The 17,962-nt window shown below is 36.5% G+C and overlaps 2 protein-coding genes across 4 annotated transcripts; both read left to right on the top strand.

The window, feature by feature from the left end:
* Positions 1 to 1,184: 1,184 nt before the first annotated feature.
* On the top strand, positions 1,185 to 4,592 carry LOC129451262 (uncharacterized). Of its 3 annotated transcripts, none has more exons than XM_073870275.1 (8): positions 1,185 to 1,633; positions 1,730 to 1,831; positions 2,039 to 2,148; positions 2,420 to 2,514; positions 2,885 to 3,029; positions 3,106 to 3,208; positions 3,340 to 3,484; positions 3,580 to 4,592. In XM_073870275.1, exons 1-8 carry the CDS (start codon positions 1,557 to 1,559, stop codon positions 4,522 to 4,524), a joined length of 1,722 nt encoding a protein of 573 aa, XP_073726376.1. In that variant the 5' UTR covers positions 1,185 to 1,556; the 3' UTR covers positions 4,525 to 4,592. The 3 variants fall into 3 exon arrangements, with proteins under 3 accessions (XP_073726376.1, XP_073726377.1, XP_073726375.1); XM_073870276.1 differs by having other exon boundaries at positions 1,186 to 1,633; positions 3,124 to 3,208; XM_073870274.1 differs by having other exon boundaries at positions 1,187 to 1,633; positions 3,103 to 3,208.
* Positions 4,593 to 5,897: 1,305 nt separating this feature from the next.
* Positions 5,898 to 17,675, top strand: slc35d1a (solute carrier family 35 member D1a). The gene is made up of 12 exons (XM_055213338.2): positions 5,898 to 6,238; positions 6,920 to 6,953; positions 7,053 to 7,139; positions 7,400 to 7,467; positions 7,586 to 7,657; positions 7,778 to 7,846; positions 9,659 to 9,761; positions 11,944 to 12,036; positions 13,187 to 13,254; positions 15,916 to 15,994; positions 16,076 to 16,158; positions 16,242 to 17,675. Exons 1-12 carry the CDS (start codon positions 6,129 to 6,131, stop codon positions 16,348 to 16,350), a joined length of 975 nt encoding a protein of 324 aa, XP_055069313.2. The 5' UTR covers positions 5,898 to 6,128; the 3' UTR covers positions 16,351 to 17,675.
* Positions 17,676 to 17,962: the final 287 nt, after the last annotated feature.

Raw genomic sequence — 17,962 nt, 5'->3', positions numbered from 1 at the left:
ATTACGCCATAAAATATAGTTCCTCTTTTAAATCCGCTTAGAAAAGCGCTACGTTTTATTTTGTACCACCAAACTTGCTCGCATAACCACTCGTCTTAAACAGGAAAAACGTTGATGTGTTTGGTCACTTCTAACTTTATCTCTGATTGGTACCATTGAATGAATGGGGCTAAGCTAAATGCTATCGAAGCGTCGCAGCGCGCTCCAGCGCTTACGTGCATGCACACAGATGATAGAGGGATGTATCAACAATTCTTAGTTAAGGTAATAACATATTTTAATATTGAAAATGAGTAGACTATTCCTTTAACTAAGAAGAGTTGATACATACCTCTATCATCTTAGTGCGTGCACTTAATCGCTGTGCGTGCACTTAATCACTGTGGCCCATGGCGACACTTTGATAGCACTTAGCTTAGCCGAGTTCATTCCATGGTACCAAACCGAGATGAAGTTAGAAATGACCAAAAGCATAAACGTTTTCCCTATTTAAAACGGTAGTTATACGACCAAGTATGGTGCCACAAAATAAAACGTGACGCTTTTCTAACCGGGTTAAAAAGGGTAACTATACTGTATGGCGGAATAGCACTTTTGGGAGTACTTCGACTTGGCGCAGTAAAAAGTCACGCCTGAACAATGCGCTCCCCCTCTCCCTTTTATTATGACAGGGAGAGGGGAATAATATGATATTATGATAATAACATAGTTTATATGACAAAACGTTGGAGTATCCCATTAAAAGGACACACCCAAAACGGCACATTTTTGCTCACACCTACAAAGTGGCAATTTTAACATGCTATAATAATTATCTATATGCTATTTTGAGCTAAAACTTCACATTCGTACTCTGGGGACACCAAAGATTTATTGTACATCTTTAAAAAGTCTTGTGAAATGTCCCCTTTATTCTTGGGTTTAAAATTTCTAACATCTAAATTAAATGCTTTTAGTTCAATCTAAATATGATTTAGATACAATTGGAACATACTCACATCTGACACCATTATTTCCCATCTTGGAGTCTCGAGGAACAGGGTTGGGAAAAACTGTTAGTTGTAAATAAATGTTACTACTTTTGATTTAATGTATGCAACAAACTAAACGATATGTTAGTAATGTTTATCAATACGGGTTTTTATATGTTATATTTATAACATTTTTAAGTAGATTTAAATACACAAATAAGCGAACCAACTCTGACTGAAAAGGGGCGTTGTCTGATAAGTTGCGCTGTTGCTATAGTAACGCATTGAAGTTCATAACAGTTGAAGCAAGCAAGTGCAGTGGAGTGCAAGTTGATATTTTTAAAGTGGATGCATTTTAAAGGACTGTAATCAGCTCAGCAGATTGAAAAGTTTTCCAGCAACTCGGAAAAACACTGAGGAGTCACTGTCATAAATTCTGCTATACGCTAAAAAGAGAAGAAACAGCGTGTTAACATTACAAGCGTGTGGCTAATTCTAGTCAAATTAGCAGCGATGTAACATTACTACGCAAAAGTTAGCATTATTATTTTAATTTTATTTTTTTTAATTCCCAAAAGCTTACAGATGACAACAAGGATACTAGAATCATTTAATGTTTTGGACAGACACTCCAAAAGTGTATTTAGTAAATACGCCAAGGTGAGTGAACGCCATTCTAGTCTATTGTCTTACGTACTGTAAAGCATTGTATGTATAATATATGAATATACAATACATACATTAATTCGTTTTTAAGTAAATCATTTAACATCAGTGCCTGAGTCGGACTTTCTGAATAAAGTACCCCTCTCTAAATCCAAAACTGAAATAGCATCTGTCAGTGAAGACACACATCTGAGGTAACGAGCATTCATCTACAGCTCATCATTGCTTGTGTCACGCACGCACGCACGCACACACACACACACACACACACACACACACACACACACACACACACACACACACACACACACACACACACACACACACACACACACACACACACACAGATTTCAACAGTCATACCTTTGCATATCTAAACCATGTTTATGTTTAACATTTAGTCCACCAAAGAAAGTTGCTCATGTGGTCAGCATGAAGGCCATCAGTAGCAAAGTCAGCATTCGGCCTTTCACAAGCCCTGAGGACCTGGCCTTGAGGAGATCAACTAATGGTGAGCCCTTCATCAAATTATCTTCTGCTAGTAGGCTACAGCAGGACTAAATATGCAGTTCATTAGACCAAATGTGACTATCACCAAATACTGGGATATATATAGACGGTTATATACAAAGTCAAAGTTATATTTGTGTGCCATACATACATTTATTTTAAAGTTAGTTTTCCAAAGATTTGTTGCTATGAAAATAATGATCTTGTTACTGACAGGATATGAGAGTTTCTTTTCTTTTCTGAGCACTATAATTTTATATTACTGTTTACAGTGAAGAAAGACAAAGAGGGTTTCATGACAACAACCTTAAAGAAGCCCGTTCGACCTTCTGAACCCACCATTCATAGGATGAAGTGGTCAAAAGAGGTGTTGTATTATATGCAGTGAGACATCATCATTTAATCTCTTATTAACTCTAACCACTGATGAAAACACTTCAAATCTACATTTACCCGAAAATATTCATAAACTATGAGATGAAATGCCCTTTTTTTCTGAGTGTGTTATTGATTCTTTTTGTCTATTAATTTATTTAAAAAATGTTAATTATCACAAATGCAATGACTTATAAAATAATTAAAACATTATAAAATTGGGGGCGGTACATTCGTATAAAAGATTACCATTTACCAAATTTTAGCAAAGTGTCAAAAATAATCAGATAGTGACCGTTGAAAAAATCGGTACTGACTCATACTGAACTTTTTTTATGTGTGACTGTGGAAATTTTTCTAAGGTGAAGAAGATGCCTCCCCTAGATATCATGAGCAAGGCCAGCAGCACGGTTTTGGTGGGTGGTGCACTTAATCACACTAAAACATCTCAGTGGTGCTCAAGCCAATCTAATAATAGTGGAAAGATGCTCCTCAGTGCAATGAAAGGTGAGCTGGATACTTGTAATTTTATATAAAACAAGGATATTCTTATTTGTTTGTATATACAATGTGCATTTAGAAGATAATGAGCCCTTTATAGTACCTGGTTCTACTGGAGAAGTCATTGCTCAGCAGCTCCATTTGGGAAATGTGGTCAGAATTGGCACCAATGAGCCTTACAAAAGGTGAAAAATAAACTTTTTCAAATTTTCCACTTGAGCATCAACTTATTTTGAGTTGTAAAACAGGACATCCTCCTTTATCTCAAATTAGCAAGAATGATCTTTCTTTCTACTTTTACATGTTCTTCTTTCAGGGCTAATAAAAACAGTCCTATTGAAAAGAGCATTAATGAAGATTTCGTTTTTGAGCCTGTTCCACTTTGCTTCGATGATGAGCTGGAGAGAAAGAATGTGAAAGTTCTAACCGCTAGATCTCCCACTGTTTACAAAGATCTACCAGTAAACGCTTAAACTTTATATTTACTTCTGCATATGTGAATGACCCTGTAACACAAACTGAACTCAATGCTCTTATGTACTTCCTGATTTCACAGATAGTCAGTGAGACATACCCTTTGATATCTGACCAGAATCAGTACGAACCCTTCAAAAGCCCGGGATTGCACATTTTGGATACGTCAAAGAGCCTGATTCAGAATCCTGATTCGGTCTTGAACTGTAAAGTCGGCATCATAAGAATGTCATATTCTCTGCGGAAAGCGTCTACGGTACAGAGTATGAGAAAAAGTCAGAGAGGTCCACAGACTCGGCATAAAACAAAGAAGATCCATAGTGAACATATTCTCTCAGCTGATGGAAATGTTCTAAAAAATGCTAGTGAGGGTCCTATTTTCATCCATTGCTATGATGTTATGCCTTCATCAAGGGCGTTTATAAACACCAGCAAAAGTCCAGCAGTTCCTTTACCCATGCCAAGACAGAGAAGAATTGCACAAACCCCTGTTGGTCTGGTGGTCAATGGCATTAACCCCAGCCAAAGTGCTGAGAGAAGTCCATCAGACAATCTCAAAACAATATATAAAATGACTAAAGGGAGGTTGCAAGCAGCACAATCCCAGAGACCTGTAGCGACACAAAATGGAATGGATTTTATAGTAATCTCCAGGCCACTACAAAGTGGTCAAAATCTTGACTTTGTTGCCAAGCAACGTTGTCAAGAGGAATTCTGGTCCACAAAACAGGATAATATATCACATAACTATGAAATGTCACGAGTTCTAGATGATGAAAAGTTGGCGTTGAATGTGGAGAGCTTTTCTGTGTCCAGACCAAACAGCTCTGTAGACCACCCATGTCAAGATGGAGCAGGAGCACCTGAAATAAGCACACTGGCTGATCCCCATTCACTGAATACGATGGATGAGGGTAACACGTGTTTAGAGACCATAGGTTTAGTAAATGACAGTGAAACCCTAGAAGCCAACTGTTACTTACAGTGGTCAAGTGCAATAAACATCCCAACAGCTGGTTGTGACTAAAAATGTCAAATGTATGTTTTCTTTCAAGAGACATAATCAATAAAATGATCTTGGTGCGTTTGAAACAATATTGCATGTCACTTGTGTGCTTTACCTGGGTTCCCAGCAAACACAGAACGTTCCCCTATTGTTTGTTTTTGGTTATTTTTTGGGGGAACCAAATAATAACGTTGTGGAAACGTTCGTTTTAGGTTTTATGTTTTTGCAACCATAAAATAACGTTCCCATAACGTTGCAGGGTGGTTATTTTTAAATAACCTAAAAATAACTTTTACATAATGTTCTCTAAGGCCAATTCGCACTGGTCAGACAACTACCAACTCCAACACGACATGTCTGTTGGAGTCTGTCTGACCAGTGCGAATTGGTTATTTTTTGGAATCATAAAATAACGTTCCCATAAAGTTGCAGGGTGGTTATTTTTTTAAATAATCTAAAAATATTACTTATACAGAACGTTCTCCAATGGTTATTTTTTTGGATCCATATAATAATGTTCCCATAATGTTGCAGGGTGGTTATTTTTAAATAACCTAAAATTAACTTATACAGAACCTTCTCTAATAGTTATTTTTTGGTTATTTTTGGAACCATAAATAACGTTCCCATAACGTTGCATGTTAGTTATTTTTAAATAACCTAAAAATAACTCACACAGAACGTCCTCTAATGGTTATTTTTTATTTTTGAGGAAATGAAGTAAAGCATAATTAAACCATTAGTCAAATGATGTCGACATGACAGCTCAAACATTAGCATAAGCTTACTGTACCATTAAGAATCAGGAGGGTAAGATAAAGAGATATATAATATAATATAGAGAAAATATTTTAATGTGCTTACTCAATAACTGTTTTTGTTCTTTTTTAACCAAATAGTTATGGATTGCCGCCTTAAATAATGAGTAGTTTTGTACAGAGCTGAAAAGCTATATTTGTACCAGTCGTGCGTGCAGCTGCCACAGGTAGGCGACAGAGGGCAACATCTATTTCACATACAAATAAAAGGGCGAGCGCACTTCGCACGCGAATGATCTTTTTTCTTCTTTTTAACGTGTATTTCTTTGTAAAGTGTTTATTTAATGTTTCTATGCTTTGGCAATGTAAAGATCCTTTTTTTTACCACGCCAATAAAGCCATTCTAAATCTTGATAATCCGAAATAAAGACAAAAAGTCTGCTCGACTTCATGCGACCCTGCGCGGACCGACATCAAAGTACCGCGAGAACAATTCAAAAGCACAGCTTTTAAACACTTTACGCGGTACTTTGATGTCATAGACTGCCCAGTCTGCGCAGAGCTGCATACATTTTTTAAACCCACCTAATGTAACGTTGTTTTTATAACTCCCTTCCCTAATTGTGTTTTAAACGGCTATATTATGAGTCAAAATGTATCCAGAGTTCCCACTTAAAGTGCTCTACCCTACAAAGTGAACAACGCATGCATAGGGATGCTCACTTCTGATTGGGATTTGCCCGAAATGTCGTCACAGTATACGTTGCTCGGTAAACATGGCGGAAGTTTAGAGGCGTCAACGTGGGGAGGAAGAAAGGAGCTATGCTCCGAATGAAGCAATTTGAGTAGAGGAATGAAGCGGTTGGGATGGCGGATCAGACGTTAACGGTACTAGTCAAACTTTTGGCCGCTGGTTTTTACGGAATCAGCTCGTTTCTCATAGTTGTTGTAAACAAGAGCGTGCTGACCAATTACAGGTAAGAGGACTTCACTGAAGTTGACTAAATAGTGCTTGGCTATCTGTAGATGAAGAATAGTTGCAACTAAGTTTGCGGCACTCTGGTTGGGTAACGTTAGGGGCTGGTATTTTTAGGGGGCTTGTTTGGTACTGTTTCAACATGTAGCCTAGTAGGGGACTGTTTTACAAAAGCTAACCAAAAATGAATGTGGTAATAACTTACATGTAATAATGATTGTGGGTACCACTGTAATACCATGGTATGCTTTGATCCATTACCATGTAAATTAGTCAATGACATGACATGCATATTTTTGTGACCGTGGGCATTACGTACTGTAAAAATAACCTGATACATTTATGACATGTGTCAATTTATTCCATAAAACCCCACTTAGTTTTAATACATTTTCAGTATTTTTTAATAATAAATACTAATTTTGTTTTCAAATCTCAAACTTGAAAAATGACAGGCAGGGCAACTGTCCATACAAGTTAACAACTTGACAACTGTTAAAATGCAATAAAAATAATTAACAATTTATAAGAAGAAACTTTGGCATTTTAATAGTGTCAATCAGAATTAAAGTAATGAATGCAGTTCACATTTGCGCAACAAGTTTGTGTAATATAAAAAAATGTAATGCTGTAACTGTTAAAAAATATTTGGTCTTTGATAAAGTGCAGTCTTTTCATACAGGTTCCCCTCCTCGATATGTGTTGGCATTGGTCAGGTGGGTGATTGAAAAATGTTTTATCAGACTTTTATTTGAAGTTTCAACTCTTTAAGCTGTATAGAACATCATATAGACATATTTGACATTCCTGTGCAGATGCTGGCAACAGTTGTTGTTTTACGGGTGGGAAAGGCCCTCCGGGTGATCACCTTTCCTGGATTTGATAGTAGCATACCCAGGAAGGTAAGGAGTCCTGGTTTAAACTAGAGATTATAGGAAATGTTACATTTGTAGGCAGCTTTTTCATATTATCACATGTTTCTCACCCAGTCTAGATAGACATTTTAGTTTGTTTATATTGCATGCATATAAAATATTTTTTTCTAGGTCAACTTTAGAAGTTATTGACATGGGACCATAATGCTGCTTTGTAAAGGTAATTCATTTGGGGTTATTGATTCACTTGGTTGCATAATATCTTTTGTACTTCCTTGTATTTGCAGACATTTCCTCTACCTCTTCTATATGTAGGGAATCAAATAACAGGACTTTTTGGAACAAAAAGGCTCAAGTATGATTCACTTCCTAACAGCAAACATCTTGCATTATTTGTTTATAATTTTCATTAAAAAGTTGAAGAATTCGATTTTGTGCATTAACATCTAATAACATGTATTTATTTCCTTTAGCCTGCCAATGTTTACAGTATTGAGGAGGTTTTCTATTTTATTTACTATGCTTGCTGAGGGTTTTTTGTTGAAGTAAGTAAAGTTTACATATTACCATGGCAATGTTCCAGATTACATTGTAACTGATTTAAATATATGATTTAGCTGATAAGAATCATAATAACAATCAGTGTTATTGTTCCTTTTTGACAGGAAGAAATTCTCCCGACCAGTTCAGCTCACAGTATTTACTATGATAATTGGAGCCTTTGTTGCCGCAAGGTAAATGTTTGCAAAGAAATGCACGTTTTACAAGCTTTAATAGTGATTCATTATTTCACCAGCACAGTTTAACCATATGTAAGCAATAAGGTAAAAGAGGCTGTATTGTGGAAGTCATGGCTTTAGGGCGTTGTTAGGCCTGACACAAAGTGGAGGGCCTGCAATCCCTTCAGCCGTGATTTATTAACAATACAGCATGAGCCTTGAGTATCTTATTGCATTCTTAAATGGTTGCCACACAATACAAATAATCGATAGCCATGTTTCCATCCTAGGAAAAAGTTAAGCGCATCAGAAAGTTTACTGATAAAACTGATCGAAATACTTATTATCGATCACATTTTGTGTAAAAAAAGTGTAAAACCTAAAATTAAAAAGTTAAGTTGAGTGCATATCGACGGAATGTCGATACCTCATAATCAGGTTAATTAGGTGAAAACACATTTATTTTATATTACAAAAGACCCGAGGCCACAAATTTAAGTCTCGACCTTTAGTCCTAAAAGCTTTAGGCTTGAACCAACTCTGGTTGGAAATCTGGTTTTTGGATCTAGGTGGATTTGTGAAGACTTACTTTAAGCCTAACAGACGAGCAACCACTTTTTGATGTTGTCTTTGGATATTTCATACATTTGCAATTTTTTGTGAAATTTAAATAACAGTTGACAAATGTCTATATGCCTGAATACTTTTTTTTTTTAAGACAATTTGGAACACGATTTATACAAAAATCTGTATAAAAACGTCTCAAAGTCAGATTTCTTGTGCGAAACACCAAAACTTATGTGACAATTTTTTTTGTGACGTCATCACGCACACCATTTCGTCGATAAAAGGCCATTTAAATGGAAACAGACTGGAGACAGCAAATTTTGCAAACTTTTTTTTACGCATATTCACTTTGTCGATAACAAAACGGCGCAAAAATTGGATGAAAACATGGGTAGTGCAACTTTGAAGTAAAATCATTAAAAGCCTTTCTTCCACTGGAAAAATAGTTCCTGAGCAACAAAAGTGCTTTCGAAATCATGTAGTGTAAAAGTATTTACTGAATTAAATGAACTACTGCTTTATCGTTCAAACAGTACGTTCTATCTAGTATGTGTGGGTGCGATATGAATACATATTTAATACGCCATGTTTTGATTGTCATGTGACCCATATGTACTTTTAACTTTAATTTAATCGGGTCAACCGTGACCATTATTTACATACATTGTTTAAACAGTACAATTAATTTACATTCACAAGAAATACATTTCTTCTCATTTCCCTGGTTTATAGATTTTAGGTGTTTTTTTTATGTTAACTTTTATGATTAGGTGGCTCCTCAGCTTACATGGCCTCAAGGCATACTAAAGTGACCATTAAATGCGGACTTAAAAATCTAGCCGGAAGAAGTAAGTCATCTGGGCCTTGTCAGCGAATGTTTCTTTTTCACGTGTTTACGTTGCTAAGGGTGCTACACAGTAATATACAGAATCATTGCTGTGCCTTATCGTAACTAAAACACAGCTATTGACCAATCAGAGTTGAGGACTGGAACTAATCATTTTATAAAGCGAACAAAGATAGCTTTGTCTTTATTTCAATATTATCAGAGTAAATACACCAACCACTTGTTGTAAAAGGCCGGTGTTTACAATGTAATGTTACTTGTAAGGTTTCCCCTACACTAAAAAGTCGCACCTTGTAAAGATACCGTGCTGCAATAACAACTTATCATGCATCATAAGCGCAATATAAGGAAGGATATTTTTGCACACATGTATAATAACAAATGTTTAATTGATGCTCTTATATTTTGTTTAGTGCTGATCTGGCCTTTGATCTGCAAGGATATGTGTTCATTTTAATGAACGATGTTTTCACTGCTGCCAATGGAGCGTTTGTGAAACAGAAACTTGACTCTAAGGTAAGGACCATTTACGATAGAGATTCCTAAAGGAAACCCAGGGGGCTTTCCTGTGAGCGTTTAGTCATTAACTTGCAAAAAACGCTTCCTCATGCTCACTTAAACAAAGCACTTTTATGCAGATCTTGTACTGGTCTGTATTTTAATCGTGGGAAATATGCTAGTTTTATATATTGAAGAAGTGGTTACAGTCTGTGTTCCTGTTTATTTTATCAGACAGCATAAGTGGTTTTCAATTGGTTTTACACTGAACTGAACCGAGATATTCCAGTGAAGATTACCACATAAGTGGTGACCCAAACAGTGCCAAACTTAATTATCATATAATAAATAATTTATTATATAAAGTTACATAGCAATCAAATATTACCAGTCTGTATAGAAGTTATTTCTGCAACATAAAAAAAACTTCTAAATGCCACTTTGAATGTTGGTTTAAACTAAAGCTTAACCAATCATTGACCTTATATAACACATGGGGGTGGTGTCCCGGACAGGGATTAGCTTAAACCAGGACTAAGCCTTAGTTTAATTAGAAAATATAACTAGTTTTAACAAACATGCCTTACTAAAAACATTACTTGTATACATTTTGATGCAAAACAAATGGCACTCGTGTATATTAAGATATGTTACGTTTTTTTTTCAGTTTGGACAGCTCTTACATTTATTTTATTTTAGTCTAGGACTAGTCTAATCCCTGTGTGGGTAACCGCCCCATTGGTAATTTTCATGAACCTAGTGCATTCTTGCTGCATCCAAAATAGTTTTTCATGTATTTGTGACGTACTTCTGTTCCTTACCTTTGTTATCATATTCATGCAGATTTATATTATTTGCCTACGTTTGACATTGAATCAGAACAGATTCAGGTTTTATCATTATTTGAATAACTGTAGTGCGAGACTGCTATTAATGGATGATTTTTCATTTTCTTTTTTGTTGTGTTACATAAGCAGGTTATCATTGCGTACACTGATATTTAAAGCACTGGTCATTTTGGGTATTTTTAATACATTTTATGATTAAATGTGAGCTAGTTTAATGTAAGGCAACATGAGTGTTTATTGCATTGCCCAAATTATTTGGATAAAAGGGTCACATTTGTTGTATTCATGTGCATCCTGATAAAGATCCATCTTAGTCATTTTAAAGGAAACACCAGTATTTTACTGTGTTCTTACCTCAACTTGGATGAATTCATGCATACCCATCTTTCCTCAGTGCGTGCACTTAATCTTAGTACGGCACGTCATAAATGTGTTGGCATTTAGCCTAGCCCCATTCATTACTTAGGATCCAAATAGGGATAAATTTAGAACCCACCAAACACTTCCATGTTTTCCCTATTTAAAGACTGTTACACGAGTAGTTACACGATTAAGTATGGTGGCACAAAATAAAACGTAAAACAAAATAAAAAATGAGCGGATTAAAAATGAGAACTATATTGTATGATGCATGACCACTTAGTTTGCAGCACTTCGACCTTGGCGTGCAGTAACATCATCACTCCTGACTACCCCCACCCTCGCTCAAACTTCCATCAATATTACAGCGCCCGAGGTCGAAGTACTGCAAACTAAGCGCTCTTCCACCATACAACATAGTTCTCGTTGCCACTTTTTGTTTCGTGCCACCATACTTACTCGTGTAAGTACTCATGTAACAGTCTTTAAATGGGGAGGGCATGGAGGTGTTTGGTGGCTTCTGAATTCATCCCTGTTTGGATCCTGGGGAGTGAATGGGGCTGGGCTGGGTGCTGGCACATTCTTGACGCGCTGTACAAATATGCACGTGTGCATGCACTGAAAAAAGATAAGTGTGTTTAGATTTGTCTGGGTTGAGGTAGGAACATAGTAAGATATTGAAAAACGGTGCTGTTTTCCTTTAAGACCATCACCATACATTATTTTTTGTGAAATGAAAACTTCCAACCTATCCCAAAATAAAAATAGGTTTATCTAAAGCACCGACAACTTGAAAGATGGAAGTCACACTGGTACAACATGTGGAGAGAGATTATGCACAATCCTTGAAGCAAGAACTTTGGCTTCCCATAGTTGCTGGCATGCCAGCTGGTTTACTATCAGCAAAAGAGCAGTTAGTATTAGAGACTAGTAGGGCAGTATGACTTTTTTTGTACCTGATTCATTTCTCGTATTGTTTTTCTGACCTATAGGAGCTGGGCAAGTACGGTCTGCTCTATTACAATGCTTTATTTATGATTCTCCCAACACTGCTTTTGGCCCATGTCACCGGAGACATGGATAAGGTAAGAACGTTTATATGCCGAACGACTCTCAGGACACATACTAAAATAATAATAATAATGATAATACATTTATTTTGTATAGCACCTTCAAAAGTAGCTTTCTCAAAGCACTTTACAGACAACCATAACAACAGAGAAACAACACAATAAAATTACAAAATTGCGCTCATCGGTCTATGGTGCCATTATATCGTTTCTTTAAGAAAGTATACTTGACTGTCAACTCTGTCGTACATTTTCTAAATGGAAAAGCTGAAAGGGCTTATATTTAGAATCCATATAATATTTTAGTACAAGACTAAGTAGTAATGTTCAGTTATAAATGAGATGTTTCTGCACACCAGATTTGAAATTACCCAGGGATATGAGTCAGTCCTAAGAGAGGTCTATCTTTCAGCAAGACCTTATATCCATAGAAGATCTGGCAACGACACATACCATCTGCTCAGCTGCCGTTAGCCTGCATTGCCAGATAGCACACACCTTTAGCCGATTGGAACGACTGTGCACGGTTGATATGAATCCTCTTGAAATCTTAGCCTGCCTGTTCTTGCCTAAATGTTATTTTGGTGTGAAAAAAAAGAGATTCTGCAGAGAGGAAAAAAATCTGCACTACATCCTGGTCTTTGTAAAAGCAACATGAGCACAAGGCTCGGTTGTTTGGAGGGTTAGGATGACAGGGCCCTACTCCATGAATGCTTCATTTTATTTAGCTTGGTATGTTCACAGCAAGGCCCCGGTTTATGTGGCAGGCGCTGCTCCAGGAATCATTGAGGACAGGAGCCAGTGTGTCTCCTGCACAAAGCTGCCATTGTACAGGACAGTAACTAGTAGGGTAAACGTAGAGACTTGCGGTTAAACTCTTGTTAGGCGAGTTCTTTAATTTTTAGACACGTGGATTTTAGTTATCGCCCATTAAGTAAATACATGTTTAGTTTTATTTTATATGTCACGACTCCGAGTGTCTTAAGGTGTGACATCTTGACCCAAATATGCCCCTGTTTAACCAGTTTAGTAACTGATTATTATAAAGGGTAATGTTAAGGTAATGATGACACATTTATGGTGTAATTGCTTTGTTGTTTGATCTTTTAATTGGGTAATTATGTTGCATTTTCCTTGACTTTTCTCCATCCTCTTTGCCCTTTAGGCATTCAATTATGAAGGTTGGTCAGACAAGCTGTTTTTAAGCCAGTTTGTCCTTTCTTGTATAATGGGGTGAGTTCAAATTTAAACTTAATGGTAAATATGAAGGGCTCAGATGCAAAACCCTCTTAAGGGAATAGTCTACTCATTTTCAATGTTTAAATGTGTTGTTGCCTTGACTGGGAATTGTTGATGCATCCCTCTGTCATCTGTGTGCGTGCACGTGGGCGCTGGAGCGTGCTGCGACGCTTCGATAGCATTTAGCTTGGCCCCATTCATTCAATGGTATCATTCGGAGATAAAGTTAGAAGTGACCAGACACATCAACGTTTTTCCTATTTGGGACGAGTAGTTGTACAAGCGGGTTTGGTGGTACAGGGTGAAGCGTGGTGCTTTTCTGGGCGGATTTGGGGGAGGAGCTACGTTTTGTGGCGTAGTGGCACTTTTGGCAGTACTTTGACTCGGCACAGTAACACCCTCCCTCTACCATTATGAGAGTGAGAAGGGGAGCGGACTTTTCAGGCGAGTCGAAGTACTCCCAAAAGTGCTATTACGCCATAAAATATAGTTCCTCTTTTAAATCCGCTTAGAAAAGCGCTACGTTTTATTTTGTATTAGCAAATTTGCTCGTATAACTACTCATCTTAAATAGGAAAAACGTTGATGTGTTTGGTCACTTCTGGCTTTGTCTCTAGATGGTGCCGTTGAATGAATGGGGCTAGGCTGGATGCTGTCGAGGCGTCGCAGCGCGCTTCTGCGCTTGCGTGCACGCACGCAGATGGTGGAGGGATGTATCGGCGGTTCTTGGTTGGGGTGGTAACATATTTTAATGTTGAAAATGAGTAGACTATTCCATTAAGTGCGTCTGACATGTTTTCTCGGAAATGAGCAATTTTATAAGACTCTTATGTTTAGGTTCAATAATTTCACTTTTAGATGAAATTCAATTAAATTGTTTTTAGTCAGTAATTGAAATGCCTTATTTTCATATGTCATTTTAGTCATTTCATAATTTGACACTATTTAGCTGCAAAACCCTACAAATATCTCCACTTCTAAAAAAGTCTCCAGTCACTCTTTCCTGTCCTTTCTGAATAAAGGTAAAAGGCGGAAAAATTCTGTCAATATCCTAATTTATTAGGTAAACATTACCTGTGCCTTGACATACTTGCGTCACCGTTTATCAAATTCTTCTTATGTACTGTACGTTCACACCAGCCGCGGTAGAGGTGACAAAAATAGAGGCTATTCGCGCATAGTTGAACGATTGAACATTTTGAGTTTACTCGCTTTATTCACGCATAAAAGCCTATTTGCGTCTTTGCATTGACTTAAAGGCTCTCTAAGCGAATAATGTGCGACGTCACTTCCTGTTGATGTTTGAACTGTTTTCAAACAAACGGAGCGTAGCTAACGCCTCCCCCTCCCTCTCCCGTCCGTGCTTTCATGAACGCGCCCAACCCCCACCCCCAAATCCTTTTTGTCGTTTATTGGCTGGAACACTTTGTTATGTTTTGTTGTGCTAGGTTTGGCCACTATGTTGTTATTGCCGTTTGTCGAGCCTGAGCTGTCTACAGAGATCGTGTTTTTTTACAGTTTGATCAGCGGACAGGCAGCAAGCAGATAGTGAGGAGATGTTTGCTGTATGTAACAAAAAATGTTTTATGGTCTAAAACGCGTCAATTCGCTTAGAGCGCCTTTAACATGTAAGTCACTTGCGCTTGCCGCCTCTTTTTGCGTCTGGTGTGAATGCCATTGCCACATTAGAGGACTTTGCTGAAAAATGATAGCGGCATTTAATCAGTATTTTTTGAATGTCGTGATGCTGGGATTAAAGCAAAAGTATTTGATGAACGTGTAATAAGTAAGAGATTATGTATAGGCGGCAGTTGTTATGGCAGAAATGAGCCACGACAGTGAGATCAGGACCCGATATATAGGCCTGGTTTCACAGACTAGGCTTAGCTAAATCCTGGACTAGGCCATAGTTAAATTAAGATGTTTAGGCATCATTTATAAACATGCCTTAGAAAAAGACGTTACTGGTGTGTGTCCATAGAGACATCATTTTTTCTTATCGTAAATAATACACAGCTATTGGCCAAGCAGAGCATTGTCATTGACAGTCAATATCATTATCTAATTTTTAACAGAGGTGGTGTTTGGAGGCTTTTGGTGGCTTTTGCATCTGAGCTCTTCATATCGATATTGATCACTTTTACATGCTTTTACATGTTTATATTGTTATTTATAAAGATGCACTTGGCCAATCATTGGTATTGGTCGTTAAAATAAATTTTTACTACTATTCTGTATTGTTCGATAGTTTAAAAACAGCCGATAGTCTTGGTGTCTAATATATATATTGTCAATAAAAAGAGAACAGGAAAATGCAATGCATTTTTGCTCTGTGTATAGAAATGGTAAAGAAACATCACTAGTTTAATGTCCAATATTAATGGTCATTCTATGAATGAATAATATTCAGAAAATGTAATCTTTAGAATTGAGTTAATGCAAGTTAATATAACCACCAAACTATTGGTATCGGCAGATATCAGTAGGAATAATTGCCTATCGGTAGAACATTTTTATATGAGTGCATCTCTAGTTATTTATATGGTAGTGTCTGTATAATGATTTAAAGAAATTGTAATAAAAATGAAAGAATTAGATGTAAGATATCAGATGGCAGCCATGTCTTCATTCTAACTTATGTCTTTATGTTTGTAGGTTCGTTTTAATGTACTCCACCGTTCTTTGCACTCAGTATAATTCTGCGCTTACTACTACCATTGTTGGCTGCCTGAAAGTAAGAATTTTTTTTCTCCCTCTTGCAAAGGCAGTGCTTATTTTGCCTTTTACTGTATTAATCTCTTATCTTCCTCTGCAGAATATATTAGTGACATACATTGGAATGGTGTTCGGGGGGGACTACATTTTCTCATGGACTAACTTTATTGGTCTAAACATCAGGTAAGCCTTTCCCTAAAAGGAAAAAGATGGTGTTAGATGTGGTTTGAAACTAATGCTGTGAATGTCCCTACTTGTTTTCTCAGTATTGCTGGCAGTCTGGTGTACTCCTATATTACCTTCACAGAGGAGCAGACGACCAAACCGAGCGAGAATGGCAACAAATTGGAGGTCAAAGGGAAAGTGTCTGTATGACCGGTGCTTTTAATTCGCACAGAGCTGCGTCTGTGAGTTTTTACAAGTAGCCAATGAGGTCACCCCAGGCAGGTGGTTGGTGAAATGAGATGACTGTGAAGGACATGTTAAAATGTATGTAGGACTGGTTTTGTGTCCTAAACTGAACTGTTATCCCTGGGCTGCTGTTTGCCCCAAATTGGGAATAATGACTGTCGTTACAGTTGAGACAGCTGTTGTACTGCCTGTTGAAGAGTACTTTTAATTAGTTGGTATGGAAACTATTTATTTTTATGGGAGTTTCTTTTTATAGATTTTAGTTAAATGTTTTCATTTTAGTTATAAAAAGGGAGACTTTTTTGCTGTGAAGCTCAAATGGTTTTGCAACTGTACTGGTACGGTGTTACAACACAACTTGAAATCAAGTTTTATCATCACAAGCTGCACAAATGTTTGTTCACAGCCTGAATGATACAAGAGAAGTGTGTAAAAAAGTAACGTTTGTGTGTGCAACTAAGTTGACACATGATTTTAATCTTTTGATAAGAAGCTTTAAACAAGCAAGATACTGTATTTCTTTGCGTCCACCACAGTGTTATGAAATGTTCAGTTTTACCTGAAATAACTGCTTTTCTGATTTTTTTTACTTGAGAAAGGTATGCAGTAACTCCATTTGTTTTGTATTGATGGAAAAATGGTTTGTTTATTGTAAAGACAAATGTAGTAATTGCACTTTAACAGTTTACAAGTTTGTCAGTTTTTATTTGTAAGTAGTTTTTGCAAGATGATTATATTACAAGGTACAAGAACTTTTCAGTATTTTCATTTTTGTCAAATATGGCTATGGAGAATATATATATAGTCAGAAAAATATCTCAGATGTTGGTCCAAAAAAATCATTACAGGTTTCTCAATTATTGCCTGTTATAAATGTAATTATATATTTGTACCATACCAGGATGTATTTCGAGGTTCTTCAATGAATGTCTATACACATTCGTATAACTTCGCTTGGAAATTCTCATTTTATTGATAATGTGCATTTTCAGATTTTGTTACTCTGGCACTGATATTCTTCAAAGACCTACTGTTACTGCAAATGCAACTTGTATTTATTGTTTGAATCTGTTCATTATTTTAATTAAGTTTTGAAAACACCTACAAAACAAAACTCATTTTATTATTCATGTCAACAAAAGCTCAACAAAAAGTGATTGTATCAGTGAGAAACAAGTGTATTTGACCTTTAAATACCTCAACTCCATGATGTTTATATATGTTATTTGAATTATTTTCCTGATACTGTTAACCATAATAAAATAAACACTTTCCTACTGTTATTTTTATATATTGGATATTGCATAATATTTAGATGTGTGCTTTTCAGCTGAGGACACAGTTGCAAACCAAAACAATCCTAAAATTCTTGTCAAGCCGGGAACAAGTGAATGGGAATTTAGCAGTAAATTTAGATGTTAAGATGAAATTTCCCTAGAGGATTTAAAAAAAATGTAATTTCGAATTGAAAACCTGCTGAAACCTGAAACAGAAATAACTTGTTTTAGGTTTCAAATGTTTATATTTTTAAATAACGATATAATAAATGCTAGGAAAAGGCTAATAAAACTAAAAT

This window comes from Misgurnus anguillicaudatus, chromosome 8, assembly GCF_027580225.2.
Source record: "Misgurnus anguillicaudatus chromosome 8, ASM2758022v2, whole genome shotgun sequence".
Lineage (NCBI taxonomy): Eukaryota > Metazoa > Chordata > Actinopteri > Cypriniformes > Cobitidae > Misgurnus > Misgurnus anguillicaudatus.
The sequence above is the reverse complement of the archived record's forward strand: the minus strand, read 5'-3'. Positions and strand labels throughout refer to the sequence as shown.

What these genes read in the sequence shown, in the direction of transcription:
- slc35d1a (XM_055213338.2), top strand. Translation starts at nt 6,129, where the DNA reads ATGGCGGATCAGACGTTAACGGTACTAGTCAAACTTTTGGCCGCTGGT. An exon ending in ATAGTAGCATACCCAGGAAG is followed by an intron (nt 7,140 to 7,399) that starts GTAAGGAGTCCT and finishes TTGTATTTGCAG; the next exon opens with ACATTTCCTCTACCTCTTCT. An exon ending in TTTGGAACAAAAAGGCTCAA is followed by an intron (nt 7,468 to 7,585) that starts GTATGATTCACT and finishes TATTTCCTTTAG; the next exon opens with CCTGCCAATGTTTACAGTAT.
- LOC129451262 (XM_073870274.1), top strand. Translation starts at nt 1,557, where the DNA reads ATGACAACAAGGATACTAGAATCATTTAATGTTTTGGACAGACACTCC. An exon ending in CTTGAGGAGATCAACTAATG is followed by an intron (nt 2,149 to 2,419) that starts GTGAGCCCTTCA and finishes TACTGTTTACAG; the next exon opens with TGAAGAAAGACAAAGAGGGT. An exon ending in CTGTTTACAAAGATCTACCA is followed by an intron (nt 3,485 to 3,579) that starts GTAAACGCTTAA and finishes CTGATTTCACAG; the next exon opens with ATAGTCAGTGAGACATACCC.